Below are 23,393 nucleotides of genomic sequence, written 5' to 3' on the forward strand. Positions count from 1 at the left end.
GATTTCAGGACTTAGTGAAGTCAGACAGAAATATCCAGCAGAGACAAACAGAAACTGCAGCAAAATAGGTTCAAGGTATGTAATGCATGCAGATCGGGGTCAAGCACGGACTTCAATTAATGCTGGCGACTCTCTTAATTCCATGGACCAGGAATAATCGATGGGCAATCTGCTCACGGTCTAAAACAGTGGGCACACTTCTCTGTTTGTCTTGCCTTACAAGCTCCTGAACTTGTTGACGCAAGCCACCCCCATCACAGACTGGGGACTGTTCTAGGAAGCCTCGAAGACCCTTAAAGGAAGCCCAGACCTCAAGGGCCCCTCACTCACCAAACATCCCGCTCGCACAGGAGGGCCTCTCAGTTTCCCTGCCAGGCAACAACATTTGTTTGTCTTCTACGCAATCACAACCGCCCAACAGAACGAACACACCCTGGACGGCCGTGGTGCCGCTCTGTAGAGAGAGGGGGCGGGGGGTTGGGAGCCGCAGAACCTTGAATGCAACTCAATCACCTCTCTGTGTGAATGACACAAAAGGGCCAGTGAGAGTGGAGAAGTGAGAGTGAGACGGCTGGGGCTCTGCATCGACGCTCGGGTGTAGCTGACCCCGCGGCAGGTAATGTGCTCTCTGGTTACCTGTTTCCCATGGAGCCAGGATCTTAATGTGAACACGCCCAAATGTGAATAGCTCTGCACTGCCAGTTTTTCTCCTGGAGGCAATGGGACTCAAGGGAGGAGGTAACACAGCCGGATAAGCTGCAGATATGAGCTGAATTAAAACCTGTATGCTCTGGTTTTTATTAGTCTTTCAATAAAAATAACACAATGAGATACACACCATTGGCTATTACTTTCAGAGTTAAGGCATTCAATTTCAATACTGACATTTTAATAAAGAAAAATATTTTTTCCATTAATTTTTTTGCAGCTTTGGATGGCTTAGTGCAATATTATCTTCACAAGAAGCTGCTTTTGTAAATCCACATAATTAACTAAACGTTTTACCAAATTTTCAACTAATTAATTTCATTCTAAAATGTAGGATAAATTAATTGAAAATGTGGATATTCGCTTTTTCGCATTGGTGTTTTCATGTCTAAATATAACTTTGTGCTCTGAGCTTGCAGCTTTCTTGGTGGCCGATACAACTTCCCAGTCATCTGGCACAACTTAATATTCACAACTGAATGACCCATTCTTGACAGTTCACTGACTCCATTCAGTCCAGGAAGGCACCAATGAGAGGAAAGTCACCACTGACCCAAATAAAGTCCAGAATTCTCATGGCCTGTCTTTCCAGCACTAAGTGGCAAATCACCAAATCGAAATACTTGAACAACTTAGGACATTTGGAGGATTATCTCATATACACATTCTTGAAGGGCTCAAGACGCCATCCTCTGAACAGTGACCACATTGTGACGTGCTTAGTCAAGATCCTGACCCCAAAGTCTAGGTCTGAAAGCCCTTTGTTCCTTTGCAGAATCTCTGAATAAATACTGAAAAAAATGTAAGTGTTAACTCATAGGAACAGGGCCTCTGTCTAGGGCAAGTAAACTTTTATTCAGGGCAATACAGGGTAAAATGTTTTGTAACAGTTCTTATCATACTCTAAAGAAATTGTGATCAGTTTTAAATCCCTCAAAGTTCTTTAATTTCCTCAGTCCAGATTGACTGTTTTTCAGCTGGATCTCTCAACAACTACAAGGCAGATTTTAATAAAAATTGGTGTAAACTTAGGCCACTACCCAGAGAGAAAGTGATTAGGTTTGACTGTAAACAGCACCACCATGCAGCCATTTTACAAGGCACTGAAAGGCATACTGTAAGGTGTAGAGGCATTTGTTTCCCAAAAATGGTATGGCCTATTTAACCACGCCATAACTCTACAACAGCTTGTGAAATGGCAAATTTTGATGACATGGACCTGAAAACTCTGATCATTCCTGCAAAATCGTATGACATTCACCTTTACTTTGTACAATGGTTAAATAATAAAAGCCTAAAATTCAAAAAAGTCAGTCTGACTGATAAGAAATTTTGTAAAAGTCATCCTCATATAAAGTCCTACTCTTCCCATGCAGCATTTAGGTATTCTTCAAAAATCATGCTGAAGGTGCAAGGGTGTGTACTCTCTGAGGCCTTTGTAGTTGCATCTGCATTCAATGACTGATGACTGAGTTAAACCCTTGAAGCATGTAGAGACAAGACTCTGTGGAATACGTGGAGCAGATCACAAAACATCAACTAAAATGGGTCCTATCCATCAAAACCACCCAGAGCGACGCACTGACGACAGCTGACATCTTATTTTTTGTTTTGCCAGCTGATAAAAACCTGACGTACTCGAAGTGAAACATGTGAAACTGAACTGATTCACTTCTCTCCCAATGTCATCACACTGTTGGTCATCAATCCTCCTGTTGATGGTTAATGATGTTATTTCTGAACAATAACAAGTCTGTTAAAAAACGCAGAAAGATGGCAACACTGTTACTAGAGCTGCATGGGAGAGGCAGACAATGCAGTCATTGTCAGCTGTGTGGATCCACATAGTTTCTGTTTGTAATAACGTAGCAGGGTGACATATGTAACGTAGATTGTTAGTAGCCTGAAGACTTAAAATGGGCTTAAATCAACAGCAAATACAAACTGAGTATATTCATTTCCCCTGGGTCAACTATGTCACTGATGGCGGTCATCCTCCGTTATGATTTCTTGGATCCTTCAATCAATTGATCTATTTGGGATGAGTCTCATAAGTCAGGCAAATGGTTTCAACTAATATTGGTTTTTGAAAGCCAATATCAATATTGATTTTAAAATGAAGCTGCTGATGACCACGTGTAAGAGTGGAAAATCCTGTGAAGACTATAGCTGAAATTTATAGTAAATTAATGAATCAGGTGATATAATAAAACAAACAACTGATGCTATTTTGAAAATCTGTGAACATTTCAATCTTTTCCTTAAAACATAAGGTGTAAAATATTTTCCTGCATGTCTTACCTCATTACGCTACACAAAGATAAAATAAACAGGATATTTTAATTATCTAATCAGGTGGGAACCTCAGGGGTATGCCACATGACAGACCAATAAATTATATTTTAAAGAGAAAAATATTGACCTGATGCATTGCTCTAACTTTAACTGACATGCAATTTTCAGTGGATCAATGGCAGGCTTCTCCAATGAATGCAGGACTAGCAGGCCTGGGAGGAAAACATTTACACCTGACCTGTAATATGTACTTTATCCCAGCCATGTGAGAAGAGCGCATATGTTAACTCAGCACCACACAAAGCGGGGCATCCAATTTGTTTAACAAGAATTCCTTAATTCGATGATGAATGAGCCAAGAAACTTCCCATCAGCCAGCTTCTCCTTTGTTTGGCTGTGTGTGCACAAGAGAAACGCATGCATCTCAGCAGACCTCGTGTTTGACTCAAGAACACGGGGACATGCTGCAGCTGCTCATGGTAACACAATAAGAAACAGATCACATGGGTGAGACTGAGTGAAACAAGTGACAAACACCATAATGTGAAAATCCAGAAGTGTCTATTAAAAAAGCTTTTACAGCAGTGCGCAGCAACAGCAAACGCCTAAAATGCATTGAGGTTTCAACAGGCCTGACGCAGATGATCTGTGTTTGCCCCAGTTTCACACACACTGACATTTCCTTGCTGGCAGTGTAATGAATCAAATAGTGTAGGTAAGAATTTTGATATGTATCAAAACATATTTTTTCCTCAATGTCCTCCTTCAATGTTTGCTGTAGCCATGTCATCAGTGATGAATATTTGTGTAGGCAAATAGCTGGGGACCACAACATCCCTGGCTGATGCTTGTAAATCCACCAGAACGTACCTCGGTCTGTTTCTGTAGTGATAACATCAAATCATTTGCAGACATCTAAACTACAGGATTCAGGAACAAAAAAGAATTTAGAAGATTATTTGCTTCCTTGTTTACTGCAAGGTCGCTGGTATTAAAAAAAAAAAATTCAGATCAACAACAAGTAACAAATACACAAGGCTGGTCTGCACGTGACAAGAGGTGGTGCACGGAAAATAAGCGAGCGACCTTTGGTTAATAAAAGATAAGACCTCACCAAGATGGTGATTTCACAGGCCTTCTTTGCTGATAAGAGCAGGGAAGCCAGCAGGTGCACTGCACTACAAGCACACTTGGCTACAACATAAAAAGCCACACTCAAACATTACCCAGGACTAACAGCCTTTTCTTTTTGATTGATGAAAAAAAGAAATTAAGTTACTGCTGTACAAATGGCAGCCTCCTAGTGCTGTGCATTCTCAGCTGCTTGACATGGCAACAGGGAAAAATATGGCTGCATTAGAAGCCCCTGTGCAGACTTTTATGGGAACCGATATCCCTTTCATGGCCTTTATTTTGTTCATAGAGCATAAAATGGGTGTAACATTGAAAGAAAACAGCACACACTAGCCTCCAGCGTTGGTGACTGCCCAGGCATGCAGATATGGCCACTGACTAACATGCACCTGCCTTTACACACCCTGGAACAGGAAGCTCTAACCAGGGAGTCACTGGATTGAGTTTAATGATAAAACACAGTCGGTAAATTCATGCAATGAGGTGGTGGTGGGGGGTGTTCATGTCTGAGCAGGGAGCTGCTGGAGGGAGGTGGACCGCCCTGCAGCAAATAAAGGCATGTTTCTCCTCAGTGTCTATCCGTGACATTGCAAATGAAGAGTTGCACTTTCAGTTCTTATATACAGACCCTGGTCATAAGCAGGCCTAGACCCACTGAGCTGGCTTTTTCCTTAAGCCTGTGATCACAACACATGAATTTTTAAATCCACCGACAAAACAGGAGCATGTGAAGAGGATCTGCAATGCGTAGCCAACCAAGCTTCCTCCTGGTGCGACCATAACGTTGCCAAACCTAGCATTAGGCCTATTAATAGCGGAATAAACCTGCGAAGGTTAATAACACTGAATCTAAAAAAAGAGGGGGTAAATAAACATATCATCAATCGCCTTTATTCGAATATACTCAATTTTCTTTAAAAACGACATGAGTACAAAGAGTACCAGACACGGACAAGTTTTAAAAAAAACCTTATAAACTCCGCAGAGGATGAGAAATATTTTTAATTTTGAATATAATGACTGTTAAGAAGCGACAAGAAGAGAAAGCACCTAAAAATAGACTGAATGCAGATGACAGAAGGGGGTCGTTTCGTGGCCTTGATATTATCTTCAAAGTACCCTACTCTAACACGGATATTAGAATAAAATCTGACACATCGATAATAACTGTACTCAGGATATAATGTGGGGTTTTGAGCTGTTTAAGGTTAAAATGGAGACACTATCGCGGGATGCACTTGCTGCCGGCGGGATACTTCGCGACATCCATCCGCTGCGGCTCCAGAGCTGACCATCCCTGAACAGGTTACTGATCACGCATCCCTCTGGACCGCACCGGCTGCCTAACGTTTCTGTTTTTTAACCTTCAACGCCTGGAAACAGCCGCGGAGCTCCGGAGCACAGTCAACTTTGAGCAACAGCGTCTCCAAACCACAAAGAAACCTGTGTGACACGTACAGGCAGATAGAAACACAACGGGATATAAATCCCAGCTTAGTTACCTTTAGCTGCCTCCACCGCAAATAATAGTCCGAGGACCAGTCCGACAGCGGATGCAAATCGTTTATTCCCTCGGAACCGCATCCCGACTTCGTTCAACCGCGGCGAAGTAAAACACAACCTTCTTCTTCCCTCGTCAGTCAGGCGGAGTGTTTCTCTAACAAGAAAAATAAAATCCAGAAGATGAGTGTCGGTTACCACGGTAGCTCTAAGATGGCCGTCGTCGCCGCCGCCGCTCTGCTCTCCCCTTCAATCACCGCTCCTCTCGCAGTTTTGCAGCTTGATGCGTTCAATGACTGTCGAAAAATTTTTAAGACACGTTCCCGAGCTCACTGATTCTGTCTTGACATGCATTCTTGCGTCCTCAATGACAGGTGTTTATTTAATGCCAAACCACCAAATCACAATATAAACACAAAAGATATCGAGTGGGGAAGTTTATTTAGCTAGCATCTACTGTATGTCAGGTGGGGATTTGACCCATAAAGCCCAATGTAAGAGATTTTTCCTATTTTAAAGCTACAAACCTGAACAAAATTTTATTAAAATGTAATTAATAGATGTATTATTAAAAGCTCCTACATGGAAGCAAAGATGGAAAACTGGGTAACTCCTCTGGGGCCTTGGGATACTAGGAGCCCTAAAAGCTCCCAGTTACTGCTTTGTGCTAATCTAGTTTTTAATTCTGGGGCAATATACATAATTAAAGCACAGCATCAACAGACCTGCTACCTTATCACAAGACCCAGCTTTACAAAATGTAGCCTTAAAATGCTTATAAGTGAAGCTTGCTGAATTAGTTTTTCTGCAGGTATCTGCTGAGACAGCTATAACAGCAGGGAAAATGAACATCTGTATTTTAAAGGCTTGCTCCACTCACATGAGGCACAGATAATCATCTGTGTTTATGTCTCTATGTTCACAAGAACAAATTCTCTTGACAGTTTGGGAAGACATGTCTACTCACCATCACAGTGTTCCTGGTTTGTATTAGGAACTCTGACATATATTAGACAACAAAGGGTGCTGAATTTTGTTGTGCAGACCAGTGCATAAATTGCAAAAGCCTTCACATTACCAAGTAATAAGAATTATAACTATAGTAAATTTTAAACAGTTATACATAGTTACATTTAAACTAAACCCAGACAAAAGGATTCTGTTGTTATTAAGAACCTGAATTATACAGCTAAAATGTTGACCTGTTTCTTTCTAGCCCTAGCCAGTTCAAGTCGGATCTACACGCAAAGTAATGAGAAATCGAATCTTAGGAGGAGAACCTGAAGGCAGCATGCGCCTAACGATGGCCAGTGACGTCAGTACTGTTATTGTGGGAGCATGCAGCTAGTTTAGCACAGACGGCTAAACTAAGACTGAGGGCGGGGGGCAAATGCCTTCTGGTGTCACAAAGGGGTTTGAGAGGATTGCAGTGATCACCATAATGTGAAGTGCATGACCGAATTAAACACAACACTGAAGCTCAGGGGTCAACAAGGATCCCTCAGGGTTTCTCTTTCTGGAGGGTCCTAAACAAATTTGCAATTTAATTGTAAATTTACAATTTAATTGTAAATTTGTTCTACCCATGGTCATACTGGCATCATTGGCAGTTGTAGGCCAGAAATTTTGTGTTTTAGGTATCAGTCCTCTCAGTTATCTTAAAGGTTTGTACAGATGCTCTTAGTGGAGGGTATCACTGGCAAAGAGGAGACCCAAAGAGCATCTTGCCCTGTGGTCCGAACTAGATAATCCAGACATGGTAAAAATTGATATTTCAACAACATGACTCTGCCATAATATGACAAACTAAAGCGTGTGAAACTGCTTATCTGCCTCTGAAGCCAAAAAGTTGTTAAACCCTTTAAACCCAGACAGGAAGGATGGAAATTGTACATCTGAAGTACAATCATGCTTTGATTTTGCCCTGAGTTTATTCCACTCAGGAGACTCATACAACATTCAATAAAAAATTTGCTTTATTTTTGACCATTTCTGAATTAACCACTATGTTCACCCTGCAGAACAACCACACAACAACAAGTGCATGGCAGTGTGAGAATACCAAGGTCTTGAATTGCAAATCTGGGTGGGGGTTGCAATCTAATCAACACCCTTTAGATATAGAGAGCACCCCTGAGGAGAAGGGGATGCGATGCAATCACAGAATTACTTACGAGCGTCTAAATCTTTCTTTTCTGTTTTTTCACACCGTACCAAGCAGCCTTGATACTGCTGCTATTCATGCAAATTCAGACACATGTGACTTTAATTTGTTTTCTTACAAATCAGGGAGGCTCTCATGAAAAGGTCAACAGTCCAAAAAATGATGGGGAGTCTTGATGTGAGTTTGTTGATAGAAAGTGAATATTGGTACTTATACAAACTTTATTTTGTGTGCTGTGCTGGTACAACACCAGTGTTGTAAATGTATGACAAAAAGACACATATATAAATGTTACAAGAATAAAGGCCGACCATTAGACCTCTGTGCTGTCACAGTAGTTGCAATTATGATGGAGAAGCAGCAGAGAAAGGACATAGTTGTTTGTGGCCACAATTAAGTGATGGGTCTATAAACAGGGACAGTCTATGGGCATCAGGGCAGCTGAAGCACAATGCCTGTTTGTTTCCAGTTTGGCAGCACATGAAGTGGCCAAGAGAAAGTGGAAGCTCCCCCTCCCTCCCTCACAGATGTCCAGCACTCTTGGGAGGACACAGAGTGGCCATTATCATTCCTCTGGGAGACAATGGCAGGCAATAGGAGGGCTTAGTGGATAGGTGTGAGACATCAACGAATAATCAGAAAGGTGTTACTTCCCCCAGACCATCTCACCCACTGCTGTGATCGTACGCTCCTCTTTAGGGATGTCGTGACTTCATGATGGTTTGTTGTCTGCTGTGAATGCAGGTTTATTGGCATTCACTTTGTACTTTTTGGTTTTTGATTTGTAAACAGCCATGGAAGTTAATGAGTGTTTTCTCACTGTTCCCTGAAGCTGTCCTACTCAACACACTGTTACAACACTCTGAATGACATACAATAAGGAGTCGGCTCTCCCCAATATGAGATATTTTTCCCCTGCAGTATTTAGCTGTGGGGTTACTTTGAATTTTTGTCCCCCTGTTTTTTGGCACTGAGATTCTTGGCCAAATCCCTATACAATAGAGCAGAATCTGAATTTGTTTATGGTTGTGTCAAACAATATCTCAGCTACTCTGAGTAGTTCACAAACCTGAGTGTATGTGATTAATCTAAAGAAACTGTTTACATAAAAACTATTACTCTACCTCTAATCAATGCATAATAAAATACATTCACAAACATATCTATTTCCCACTTTTTAAAAGATAAAATGTCCTCATAGTTTGAAGTGTAATACAGAACTGGAGTGACTTATACTTAAAACACAGTTGCACATTTCATGCAAATATAAGATTTTGACACCCATTGCAGAGCTGCTACAATTAGTGAGCAGAACATGAAGCTGCAATAATTTAGACTGGTGATTAGTTGTTTAAATCAATTTTCAAGGAAAATATTGGTGGCTCCAACTTCTAAAATGTGAGAATTAGCTGCTTTTCCTTTTATTATAATGAGGTAAACTCTATTTTTGGCTTTCAGACTGAATCAGACAAATAAAAAAAATTGATCATGTCACCTGAGGCTACAGGAAATTGCGATTGGCTGTTTATTTATTTATTTTAAAAAAACATCAGTTTCCTGATGTTGTAAACAAGAAACAACTAATTGAGAAAGTAATCGCCAGAAAAAGTTTAGTTGCAGGCGTAGACATATTGCAGAAGATACTCTAGTAGCATGTTTATGTAAAACTGACATAATGTTTTCTTGTTTCTTGTAATCTTGTTTTTAATGATAATATAGTAAAATAGCCCTCAAGTAACCACTCCATTCATTATTGGTTAATCTGTCCATCATTTTAGTGACAGATATCCATTACAAGTACCCATAGATAGATAGATAGATAGATAGATAGATAGATAGATAGATAGATAGATTAACAGCACTGTTACATTGCAGTGTTGTCCTCCGTTTCATGGCTGCTCAGCATATAAAGGAACCTGCCTTTGCCATCCATCTCTGTGACTGAGCTTGAGCCCCGAGACAAGGATTTGGAGATTAGATACACCACATTATTAGGCTGGTCGAAGGTCACGAATGCCTCATGGCTGCTCACATTATTCAAAATCCTTCCACCTCAGTTTTCATCCTTCTGCCTCAGTTATAAGACTCTGCCAGTATGGACAGGGGGGTGGATACTCTGGGGGTTGAACATATTCAGTCACACGTTGTTGGAGACATCACTGCGTGCTGCAGTCATGGTGGGTGGTTGGCAGCAGACGGAGCAAGAAAAAGACTTTGCTATCATGGGAATCAAAGTGGTCGTGACCATTAAGCGCCACAGCTACTCAGCATTCTCTTTCCTGTCTCGTGTCTAGACTGCAGCTTGTGTCATTAACTACTGCAGACATTTGGCTTTCCTTCTCTGGAAGGTATAGAAATTCCATTATCTATTCCACTTTTGAGATATTTGCTCAGTAGGCGATTGTTTGGAAAGCCAGAACCTTTTCTCACATGTGATCTCATATTGATGATGTGATCAGACCAAATTATTTGTTTATTGGTGTCTTTTTTGCAAAAGGATCTGTATACTTTTGAGAAAGTGTCCCAGTATTTAATTGGCCCAAGGGAAGAGCTGAGAAAAGTTATTTCAGAGGATTATGGCTCTGCATGCCAATTTACCTTCATTTTTCATTCATTCTCACTTCTTTATCTGATAATCAAAAATATATCCCGTAAAAACCTGAATATGTGTGTCGCCTCATAAATTTATAAGCCTCAATTTTCAGTGAACATTTTTGTTGAAAGATTAATTCTATATACTGTGAGACTTCAATCTTTTTTTCTGCTCCAGTACGGGTGTCTCCTTGACTTTGCTCATGAATACATTTTTAAAATCCTTGGCTTGGGGAAATTAAATCTCACTTTAGAAGTTCTGGATGTTATCAAGTTCTTTCACAGGAAATTTCTAAAGCCAATGGGTCTGTGTGTGCAGCAGTCTGGTCACAAATCACACAGGGAGCTGAAGCTGCGCACCATTAAAAGCTGCCTCTGCTGTCTATGTCACACATTCTCCACAGGGAACATTTAAAAATTCACCCTCAGTGATTGATTCCTTTCCACCCAAGTTGCTCTCATTTATCTTACATCCTGGGCTGTCACTCATGGTCATTTATTAACCGCTGGCTCATCCTCCATTTGCACACACTCTCATTATGTATGTCCTGAAAACGCACTGTCAGTTGTCTTTTCTTAAACTAATCCCACCCTCATTCATCAGAAGCTATATTATAATTTCTGTCAGTGTGTAACAGGCAAGTTTTTGCAGTTCACCTCAAGCGACAAGAAATCTATTTATTTCCCCTTTTGTTTAATTTCCATATTGATGCTATGCAGAGACCCGGTTGTCTATTTTGGTTCATGAACAAAAAAGCTGTTGGGAGAAATGTTTTCTGATATAGTATGACAGCTGTGATCTATATCCACATACCTCCTGCGTGCACTTTAAATCAGAAACTCCTTATCAAACCCTTTTTTAAAGAAAAAAAGAGAAAAGAGATATACATACATTTTTCCCCAAAGCCCTGCTATTATGTTGTGGCTTCTGGGTATTCTACTGCCCTCTTGGTTGTCAACAGCCAGCAGTTTCAGCTGTCTCCCAAACCCCATTATTACTGATATAAGGCCAAGACACTACAACACATGGCAAGAGTGAGTGGGAATCTGACAGATGGAGGCTTGATAACCTCACAGAGTACTCCAGTCCTCTCTATGGGGCTCAAGGACCCTGCAGATTAAGCTTTCAGTCAGCACCTTCATCCCAATACATATTCATGACAGTCATATTGTAATTTTATCACTGATATCTGATGTCAGACATGTTTGATTTCATTTACATTCATTATGTATGCATCTATGTATCTGAGACCAAATATAAAATCAAATTTCATTAATGAAAACGTCTCTATTTGCCACCCATGTGTGGTGGATTCCTCCAGATGGGCATCAGGTTGCTCAGAGGAGTGAGGGTGCCATGATTTTGATGTTCTTGTTTTAAGACCTTGACCCCTGACCTCCACAGAAGGTCACCTCTGACATGCCATGCAGAGGGTTCATGGTGTGGGTCAAACTGGTGTCAAACTCTCACCTCCTCAGCTTTATCGCCTCAGAGAGTTTAGGGAGGGGACACTGACACGGCTGTCACATCGAGTCCAATCACTCATCTGTATTAGGCAGGGTCTCTTGCCTCCACTGACACTCCCACTTTGAACACTAAAAATTAGAGCCCCGGGGATAGCAGCTGAGGAATATAAAGTTGTTGAGTTCAAATGAAGTAGTTGCAAGAAAATTATATATAAAGCAACCGGGGGGATAATTCTGCAGCTGCCAAGGGGACTTAGAAAGACTGTAGAGTGGCTCAACCAATTTGACAAAATATATTACAATTTGATTTTAAAAATGTATCCACATGTTGAGCTGTAACCATAGCTGTAACACTATGGATGCAATACTATACTATATAAATATTGTGACAGTGCATGAACAGTAGCTAACAAACAGAGAAACAGCCAGAAGTAGCTAATGGATAAATATAATTACCTAAAAGTTACAGACAAATTTAAGTAAGTTAAAAGTAATGGATAAATATTAGATGGCTAAAAGTAATGGATAATAGTTAGCTAAACAATGGACTGATGTTAAGTTAGCTAAATAATGAACAAATGGCTAGTTAGCTACAAGCAACGGATAAATGATTAGTTGGCTTAAAATAGCCTAATGGATAAATGTTAGTTATCTAAAAAGTACTGGATAAATGGGTGAAATGTAAAGAGAAAAAAAGGATATTGATGTCCAGCTTGTTCACGTGCAAAACAATGTTACAGTATCCACTTTTATAATTATAATTATACACTTACCAGTTTAAAATCAATTTAACAGAACACATTAGGAAAAGGACATGCTGTGTTGATGAAGCGGCAACAGTTCATCTGACAGACCTGTCAGGTTGGGAACCACTGCTGCAGACATCAAATCTCTCTGCAAGTCTCGTTTTCGTTGAACAAACATTTTGCTTGACACACACAAAAAACTTGCATGTGTACACCCACACACCGGATAAATCTAATAACACAGACCCAGGACACATTGCTCACCCATTGTAACAACCCCCAAGTTGATGTCTGAGATTAAAATCGCATTTGTGTATGGGAAAACCTGCTGTCCAGACAGCGGAAGTGAGCGGTCTGCTCCCTCATTACCCTTGAAAGAGGCTCATATGGCGAGTGGGTGATATTAAAGTGGAGGAGGTAAAAAATGGCTTGGGGCCAGTGTGTGGCTCCATCGTCTCTGACTGAGTGTTGCATCTGGGAGCACACTGACCCAAATGCTGAAACTGGTCTGGACAACAAAACTCTCAAATTAATGTGATTAACAATCTGAACAAACATCTAATACAATTCAAATCATTTCTAAAAGGAGACATCTGACATCTCAAAGATTTCAAATGTTTATGTTGTTTATGTAAGAGTTAAATATTGTTTTGACTAAATCTCATTCTTTCCCCAACTGAACTCACAGTGGGCAGAGGGGTCTAATGATGGTTATTTGTTTTCTTCTTCCTGGAAACAGCATCCCATTCCCCCCTGTGATATAAAGCTGGAGGTTAGGGCAAACTGACCTCTGGCCTGTGGGATAGTTCACACTCATAAACACACTTAAATCTGGTGTTGAGACATTAAAGGAGTAAATCACACAGACATATCAGGGTCTCTGCAGTCAGCTTGGCTATATTGCGGCTCAGGTCCCATTACAGTGTTTATATCCTGCTCCCTAGCTGCTCATAATTATGTTGTTAGCCTGCTATTAACTGAGATCAGTGATTATTAAACGGCCAGGTCAGCGCTGCAGATGGGGGAGCAATTGAAACACCCCTGGTCATACGCAGTGTCTGTTTATGATCCTTCGGCAACAAAAGCCAGAGAAAACGGAAATGATTTTGATCCCTGGTAAAACATGACACATGATCCTCCGGCTTGTCATGTGTGATTATTTTTAGAGGTCTTTTAGCCCCTTTAAAAAAATCTCTGGCTCAGCTTATCAGAATCAACACATCAGCACTCTGTTAGGTTCAGGAAGGTGGAAAGCCGCTCCTAATGCATCCATTTGATTAATTATGTTCATTCATTATAGATTTTGTTGAGCTTAGTGTTTTCCTTACAAAAGTCTGACTCTTGTCCAAGTTAGACAGCTAGAGATGCACTTGCTGATTACACTGGGAGATTCAATGCACCATGGGATGTTTGACCGACTGAAGATGTGATTTAACTAGACTTATGGGCTGATTATTCCATTTTGCTGCAGCTGGAAGAAGAAATGTGTCTTTTACATTTAAGACTCTTAAAACAAAACAGTATAAAATCTGACAAGAAGTATTCCAACTCAGTGTCTTCTTATTAGCTTTTCCAGAGCTTCAAACTAAATTAGAAATTAGTTATTCAAGTTCAGTAACTGTTATGCAGTTTCCTCTGATGAAGACTGTGGTTAAGGTAAAGAAAAATGTCATGCTTTGAATAAAATTTGTTTTAATATTCTTGTGGCCTTAAAGAATAAGCCTGAAGTTTCTTTATATTTTTCTCATTGTCAACAAATCCTGTGCAAAGACCAAGACCAATAAATAAAGAGTATAAACTTTCCACATTAGTACACTAAATGTGTATTGACATGTGGCTGAAAATAGGCCTATTTACTCCTGTTTGTGTAACGTTAGTGAAAAACTGTAAATCCCTAGTGTTATAGAAAATTACAGAGGTCACAAAAACTATATGTTTGTGACCTGTTTTTAAAATGTATATCCTCAGCAGAACAAAAATGCTTCAGGCCTGAGAACCATAGACAGGCTAGGCAAGTCTGAAACTATTCATTGTTAGTTTAAATGTTTTTGTGGGATTTGGTGATGATAAAAATAGGGAATATGTCCAGTCTTAATATCCTTTAACTAGTAAAAAGTAGCTCCATAAAAACACTGTAAAACATGATCAAGTTCAACATAGATGAAACATGTTGAATGCAATGAATCTAGCTGTACAGATACCTATAAATAAAGTCTAAGTCTAAATCCGGTATGTACCCGCTGAGTGTCACAGTGTGTGTTTAATGCATGTATCAACTGACAGAGGCACACTACGGTATATATTATTCAGCAATTACAGCACATCACTAATTCAGCATATATGTGTGTATTCATAGAGCAGGATAGAAGTTTTGTGTGAATAAATCCCATGGTGCATTAGTGTCGGCATCCTCCTGCGACCTCACGTGATGAGGAAGCAGGAGATTTTGGCTTCTGCATGTTAATGGAGGATTAAGGTATTATTTTGTTGAGGCACCCACCCCCCACCCCCCACCCTCTCTCTCCTCTCTCTCCTCTCTCTCTCTCTCCACATGACCTTTTAATTATTGATTTTCAACTCGCACTACCTCATCTCTCCTCTTATCTCTCTCCTTCTTCCCCTCTATCTCACTGCCGCTCCCTGTCTTTCTGTCTTTCTGGCTCTTTTTTCCTCCAACACAAAATCCTTCACAACAGACACATTCATGAACACACACACACACACACACACACACACACACACACACACACACACTTCCGTCTCGTCTTCTCTCTCCTACTCACTTCTCCCTCTTCTCTTTCTTTCTCCCTGACTTGTATCCATATTAAAATGCGTAGCTGCTGGCCGCTAGCTGCAGTGTCAGCAGGGGGGAATGGGGAAGGTAATTCATACCGGGCTGTCACCCAGGCTGGAGGTGAGTGAGCACACCTCTTCCCCGAGGAGACAACCAGAAATGAGCCCAGCAGAGGAGCTCGGAGGCATCAATAATCCAGCACTTCTCCCTGCACTAACGACAGCCTCACACAGTCTCATTAAACACTGCGTGGTCCTTGTGCTGCCATATTTTTACACTTGCAGTCCAGATTGAGATGAATGAGATACGTGCATGTCCCCTTAAGAGCACACCACTGCAGTTATAGGTGTGAATGAATAATATCATTTGATCAAAAACAAGGAGATAATGCAACAGCCCTCTTGATGAGATGCAATCCCTGCTCAGGGATGTCAGTTTGTGGAAAGGGCTGAATGTGTTTACACCCACATGAGGTTTGGGTATATTTTCCATAGAGCACCAGCCCTGCCCTGTGGGACGCTACTGTAAATAAGGCTGTCACAGCTCTCATTGGGGCTGTGTTAGGAAACCTGGGAGGACAAACACACACATGAGAAAAATACAGCTACACTCTCAGTGACGAGCGCACAAACACACAGACAAAAATACACAGATAGATGCACACATACGAACCCACAAACATGCACATTCTGCACATACCACTCACAAAAATCTCTTCAGGGACCAAGAAAAACAGACTTGATTTTGGGTTGCTGGTTAAGGTTTTTTAAGTTCTTGAAATTTGTTTTAGACATGGTTATATAAACTCCAAATCTGTAATTAGTTTTCAACCCTCAGAGTAGCTTGTAATTAAAAACACCAGAATTGGAAAAGCTTTTCAATATGCAGTGACAACATGCACACAAGCTGACACACAAAAGGAAAAACATAACTGTGCACACCTTTATTGAAAACATCTATTCCCAGCGACTGCCTCCATTCTGGCAGACTCATATAGCAGCACAAACTAACTAGGGTTCATGCCACTGCCAGGATATGGACACAGTTCAAGATAGGCATTTACATACACCCAGCCCACCCCAAAAATGGCTCCCAGCTCCATTTCTCCTGTCTATATCGCCCTCAGGATAATTCTGTCCTGGGTATTCTAGGAATCTGTCTCAGGATAAGATAATCCAAGGACAGCTGCTCTCTAATTTTAAGTGGAGGGCCCGGGGATACGGTTGTCACGGAGAGAGCGGAGAGTCCACGGATGTTAAAGTCAAAGTAAAAAAAAAAAAAAAACAGCACGGTGCATGAGAAGGGCAGAATCTCATTTCTCTGGCTTCTCTCTCACACACACACAATATTCACAAGCCCCCCCCCCTCCCAGGAGGTCAGGACCTGATCTCAGGGCAGGGAGTGAACCGACAGTCAACTCATGATTCACTCTGACAATTTCATCTATTGTTGCCATGGCAACAGCACCTGCAGACAGATGAAAGCATATGCAGTGACACCTCAGACCCACCTCCTCTGTGTCCTGAGAACATGATTGAAGGGTGTGTGTACGGTCAAATATGAAAATACATAGTTTATACAGTATATCAGTAAAAAAAAAAAAAAAAAAAACTCTTTTGTGTGTTTGTGTTTGTTTCAACCCTGCAGTTAATCAGCCGGTAAAATAGTCCTCAGCCACGAGTATCTGCATCATCATCTGACGATAACAGGCGCTGCTGCTGTGTCATTCATCAATTACGCTCTTGCATAAGATCCACTTGGTTCATTATTGTTCATCAGCATCAGCCTATTGATGCACTGAAATGCTTTGGCAGTGTCGGCCCTCTTCCATTCATTGCCAATGAAGCTTTCGGGAATTAGTATTGACATATGCATTTGCAAATTCCAACATGGAGGTCACGCAGTTCGTCGTAACGTGCAGCTCGAGAGGCTGTCCTTTAACCAGAGGGCCGGTGCGTGTGTTACTGTGTCTGCAAACTGCCACTGTGCTTAAAGGTCTTCAAAAGTGAAACTGTAGGGTGCTGTTGACCCTGACCTCTGGCGCCTGTGGAGGAGGACAAGGGAAGAGGGATAATGATATCAGCAAGAGCTCAAAATAAATACTGTTCATTTGTCCAGAGTAGAAGGCAGATGTAACTGTCTGTAAATGTCACAGCAGCACAGCTACAAGAAGTCAACACAACACCTGGAAAATGCAATTAAATGTATCTCTGCGATATATACAAACTTTGTGACAAAATGTACTCGATGCTTTGACAGCATATTCATTTCCCAAGGCTACAGTTTGCGGTGTTGTGATTGTTAGTGTTATTGTTTTGTACACGTTTGTTATTTTGTCCCTCTGCACGTGTTGGGTTGGATAGAGAGAAAGCAGCAGCCACAGCCACAGTCATCAGTAGAGATAGTAATGTTATTCACTGGTGATGACATTTGTCATGGCAGTCTTCTGTACAATAAAGTACGGGGTCAACAGTTGCCTTTCTATAAGTTTAATTCAAGCGTTTACAAACAGACCCATTACACTTCTCAGGCATGAGATGCACAATGAGCGCAGAGCACAAAAGATGATAGATTAAATGCAATCCAGAGTACACACCATCTAACAGAGCCATGTCTTCAGGAGAAAAGAACAGCATCTTCAGGAGACTACCTAACAGTGTGGTCCTGAGAGAAAGAGCAGTGTCAGCATCCTCTGGAGACTACACAGATGTGCAGTCACCTAATCACTTCCTGTCCTTGACAGAGGGAGGAGCCCTGCCAGTTTTATTCTCGTTGGTGTACAGAGAGTGAGGCCCCCATGGTCAGATGGTTTGTTTACAGATCTGGGGTGTCCACTATCTGTCCACTTGCTGATGTGTAGAGCAGTAGAATATGGTGAGTCTGGAGAGAAGAGCTACAAAAGACATTATGCAGCTGTAAAACAGAAACATCTTAGAGCAGTGTATTACTGTATATGTGTTTGCCCAAACCTCAGTGTGTAAGAGATAAACTTAGATAACAAACATGAAAAAAAAAAAAGAAAGTTGAATAGCTGTTTTCACACACTCCACTAACCTGTGAGCTCACAGCATACCCACAATGCTATTGTTATGAGCGATGCTGGATTATCATGTGGGTGATGAGTGTGACTCCCCTGAGAGCCAGATCACTATGCAGCATTTAGTTTGATTATTTAAAAATTAATTTGATCACAAAAACCACTGAAGCACAATCTAAACTGAAATTATAAAAGGCAGCTTCTGAATTTGCATCAAATACTACTTTTACCCCAAACCAGTTGATACAGAAAACCTGAGGCCAGGCAGTCCAAACACAGGTGGAATGGTTAGCTTTTCCCAGCTGTTTAAGGGTTCTGTACAGGTTGTGATTTATGATATTGGTTATATAAATAAAATTGACTTGACTTGACAGGGGCTCGAGGCAAAATGTAATGCAGCTATGCCACGCGGTTCAGTTTTGCTGTCGGCAGCAGGTTAATCTGGTCCTGGTTATGAGGCTGGAGTCAGCTCCAGTGAGACAGCGATTGTTGTTTCAGATATTACCATGGTTTACATTACGGCCAATTTCGATAATTACTTCCTCCTCAATTCACCACAGATTGGTTTGACCCCAGGGGCAGAAAAAAGGTCAGTAGTATTTCCTCAGCAGTCAGCAGTGTCTGCTCTGCTGCGCCACGAGCCACCGCGTTAACAATGTCAGAGCAGGCGTCAGGTTCCTATAGGCTACCGACAGAATGTTGTAGTGGCGTGATAGATGTCCCCTCTGCCAACTCCTGCTGAGAACGCTGAGTCATTCTACACATTCCCAGCATTCAGCGGGATGCTGCACCAGCTTCAGTGCTCCAATTATTTATCTGGGGTTAAAGTCCACAAATAGCTCATCCCTCAGCGGGCCACAGTACGCACTATCCTGCTTTTTAATGGTCTGATATGGTGAAGCACTTGAACCAACAGTTCATCCCTTTTATAACCAGTCAGGGAAAATGGACACACACAAGTATGCTAAGATCTGTCTGCCTCCTGAAACATATTGAAGAGTTTATGTTTTCGGTTTACAGACTCCATCATATGCTGAAAAGAAAACAGAGCAATAAATACAGCTTTGAACTTGAGAGCTCGGAGTCTGTTTCATTAATCAATGCCAGAGCTGCTGCTGGCTGTGCATCTTTCTTTCCCCTCCCCAATCTCCTCAGGGAAGAATTTTATCACTTTAAGGTTCAGCTTTTTCAAGTCCTCCGGCATTGAGTGAATTAAAATGAGAAAGGAAGTTTGGAGAATTTTATCAGGAGGCTCTTTTATTTAATCTCAACTCACTCCAGGAGGAAAAACAAGAGACGTCAGTGTCAAAAAGGACAAAACTTCACCAAAATGACACATCAGATGAAGAAACTTAATTTGTGTTATAAATTCCTATTTGAGCTTTCAAGTCTGAGACACCAGTGCAGTTGGCTGCAGCACTTGTGTTATTGTTGTAGTTGGATCTTCCCTAAACATGGTCTAAGTATATTTCTGTTCCTGCAGCAACAGCAGTCGCTCATGCTTATTTCAGTCAACAGGATGCATACTTCAGGCCTGATGGCACAGCCAGAATCTGTTTGTTATGACAGCCAGCAACAGGCCCAGCTTGATATTTTGATGCTAGAGAGGAAACTTGCGCGCATGATTCATAAATAGTAATTACATTTCTAACATTTGGTCTGTTTATATTTGCACACAGCATAGATTTGTGACATTTCCAGAGCACCTAGATTTGTCTTTTCAGCTCCTAAATTAAATTTTACCATCAGAACTGAATCACAATTTTTTTTATATTTAATGATAAGTTTAGTTTTTTCCAGCAATAATAAATATTAGACAGTGTTTTCAAATGTCAAATTAGATTCAAGGTAACAGGGGTCAAATGTTGAGGACACGCAATGATCCATGTTCTTCACCAAGACACTTGATGTTTCTGAATTCCTCCCACCATATTCTCCTCTTCACATTTGTCATATGAAAAAACCAGAGATGACATCTCCATACATTTAGCCCACGCACTGTATCATATACAAGAAATAAACTCACTCAGCGGGAGCACTGGAGTGGGAATCCTGGGGGTGGACAGGAATGTCGATCCTCAGAGTATATTGTGGAAATAAGCCTCTGTCAAAGTGATATCACAGCTAGAAAGAGCTCGAGCAGATGGCTGGAGTCAGTCGCACGCCTTCAGGGGAGCAGCGTGTCATAACACTCAGGTGGGAAATAGAGTAGAAGCTGCAGCTCTTTGCTCCAACAAGCGCAGTCTCTTTAAGCCAGCAGTTGATGGATTTAAAATTGGATGTGTGTGTTTTTTTAATCAGAAAATGAGATGACTGTAACACAGGTGGTTCACGGGGAGCAAAACTCACGACCCCGCAGCAGCTAAACCAACACAAAGGCCCAGATTCAGAAGCCACCAGGTGCAGCCGGCATCTGATGTAGCATTGGAAAAGTGCTTCTCATAACTTAAAGGGTTTCACGTCAATGCAGTGTGGACCAAAACTTGGGTGGCAAAATGCTGCGCTAAGGGCTTAAAATGCTTTCAGAGGCATACATCAGAAGAAGTTCAGCAAAACTCGTCAGCAAAACAAAATACATTGTACTTTGGCCAAATCCAATTGAGCAATTATATATATTAGAATAGGAAGCAGGTAAGTGCAACATGTATATGCATTTGGAGGCAGATATATTGTAAATATAAGTGGTGAGAATTGATCCCTCTACTGTCACAGTTGCTGAGTGGTCACCTGCGTCCAAACCTTCTAAAAATACAGAGAGAATATTGTTTGTTCTTGCTGACCTCTTAAACTCCACTGACCTGTCAGGGTCAACCAATGCAAACTCTACAGCCAAACATTGTTCACATACACACAATGTTATTTTGAATTCTAATAGAAATCCCAAAGTTATGATACATCAAACTTGTCAGGCTGTGTTTTGAGGAAATGTATATGAAAAGATCCACAAAGCGTCTCCAGACAATCTCCATTGAAAACGAAAAAAACAAAACCAAAACATAAACATACAGTTTTGGGTTTGAATGTGTCAATGAAAACATCATATAGCTTCAAATAAGTCAGAATCTGTTGCTACAGAATATACATGATATAGACTGACAGGGTGGAAGAGGATTATTGTCCCAACCTTCAAGGTTAAGGAGACCTGGGTGTTAAACACTGAACTAACGTGTGTTAACTCAGACATTAGAGCAACAGTAAAACAGCATTTAGAAGTTATTAGGTAGGCATTAGTGGAAAAGTGTTTCAAATAACTTTTGATGCAATGTGGAGTCTACTGCAACGCTGGCAACTCTGTTCGCCAAGTTAGTCAAGCATGTTAGCATGCTAGCATTTGAGAATTAGAACCAAGCACAAAGTACATCTGAGGCTGATGGGTATGTGATTTAGTTTTAGGTCATAAATCAAAGAACTGGATAAACTAAAATTCCGACCTAATAATAGTACGAGATGAATCATGATTACAATTCTGTTCATGGCAGAGTTTCATGGCAATCCATTCATCCAATAAACATTTCAAATGACAGTCTTAAGCTGGTGCTAAAGGATCAGCTAAAAAAAATGACATCTTTTGGGAGCTCTCAGGTTATTATAGTTACTCTTCTTGAAAAATTGTTACTATATCATATATTTGCATTTGAAGTGCACCATCATGGTGTGACTGAGGCCAACAGCCAAGTTCTGTCCCTAATTTAGGTGCACTGTATTGGTAATGAAATATTCTGCTCAGGGGTCTAGGACATTATCACTCATCTGTCTGTATTTTCTCTATAAAAATTAAAAAAAAAAAATCCTGTGCATGATATACTTTATATTTATAGTGCACAGGAGCAAAAGACTCAGATCAAAGTAGTTTATTCCAGATCAGACAGGGATACAAAAAAAAAGAAAAAAAGCTGAGTGTCTGATGCATAAAAGGAGGAGTGTTCCCTCCACGAAGAGCTTTCGATGCTGCGAGCTGAAGGAACCAAGAGCAAATCTCATCTATTAGTCATGAGGTTTAGGGTGGACGAGAGTGTATCTGCAGCGCTTTGTGTAGGGCTGTGAGTGAGTGTGCACTGCTGCATTACTCCACAGCCTCTCTGCCTGCATGCCTCTCCCTCCTCTTCTCTGGAATCCTCCTAGCTCTGCTTAATAATGTTGAGTTATAAGGTGGGAGGGTGAGACACCTCCTTCTCTCCTGGAGCCTCAGCGCTCACGCTTTCAGGTCGTTTTTTTTTTTGGTTTTTTTAAGCTTTGAAGATGAAAGGTTGGAGCTGATCACATTCATTTGGGGCTGTAAAGTCATATCCTTCCTCTCAAATTTATAGGGTGGAGTTATTTTAGTGCGGGGTCAGCAGAGTCATGCAGCTTCAAACTTTCTCTCTAAAATAAGGCCTCCCTTTCAATTATGTTGATTTTAAACTGTGACAAGCATTTTGAAATACTGAGGTCAGAAATCCAAGCCCCAAGTCTCCCAGAAAAATATGACCAGATCCCATCAAAATCTTTTAAGTGTTCAGTTATATTGTCTGTAAACATGAGGGTTCGCGCAATATGAAAACTGCATTTCCCCAAAACATCTGCTAAGACAGACAGTCCTATTTTCAGCTTTGTGACAATACTTTTTTCACATAAACCAGAGGAATGTAAATGTTTTATTTAGACTCAAAATAGACTTTTTTTTTTTAATCTGAAAAATTCTAAATCACCAAATATGGATATGCATGGTTAACAGTGTACAGCAACTCTGCACACTAGAATTAAATTCTGATGAAGAAACAATTGATCCTTTAGTTTTTATTCAAAGCTTAATATATGTAGACCTCAGTGTCCTCACAGGGAAAGATGCACCAGTGCTGCTCTTTTGAATGAGGACGGGGTTCAAAGCCTGCAGCAGCTGTGACATAATTCAGAAAAGAAGTTGCCATGTTTCCTTGAATTTGTCAGAGGAATTATTAAGTATAAACCTGCAACACA

The 23,393-nt window shown here is 40.8% G+C and overlaps 1 protein-coding gene and 1 long non-coding RNA gene across 2 annotated transcripts in view; both read right to left on the bottom strand.

The window, feature by feature from the left end:
- The window catches only part of clstn1 (calsyntenin 1), a 36,223-nt gene extending 30,307 nt beyond the window's left edge, over window positions 1–5,916 (bottom strand). Inside the window, 1 exon segment of the mRNA XM_018665862.2 lies at window positions 5,640–5,916. Coding sequence (XP_018521378.1) covers window positions 5,640–5,721 — 82 coding nt within the window. The 5' untranslated portion in view covers window positions 5,722–5,916.
- A 10,412-nt stretch (window positions 5,917–16,328) lies between these two features.
- On the bottom strand, window positions 16,329–20,650 carry LOC127142610 (uncharacterized). Its single transcript, XR_007813512.1, has 3 exons — window positions 20,464–20,650; window positions 17,997–18,293; window positions 16,329–17,444 (listed from the first exon to the last, which is right to left on the bottom strand). It is a non-coding gene; the product is annotated as an uncharacterized LOC127142610 (long non-coding RNA).
- Window positions 20,651–23,393: the final 2,743 nt, after the last annotated feature.

This window comes from Lates calcarifer, linkage group LG6 (assembly GCF_001640805.2).
Source record: "Lates calcarifer isolate ASB-BC8 linkage group LG6, TLL_Latcal_v3, whole genome shotgun sequence".
In the NCBI taxonomy this organism is placed as follows: Eukaryota; Metazoa; Chordata; class Actinopteri; family Centropomidae; genus Lates; species Lates calcarifer.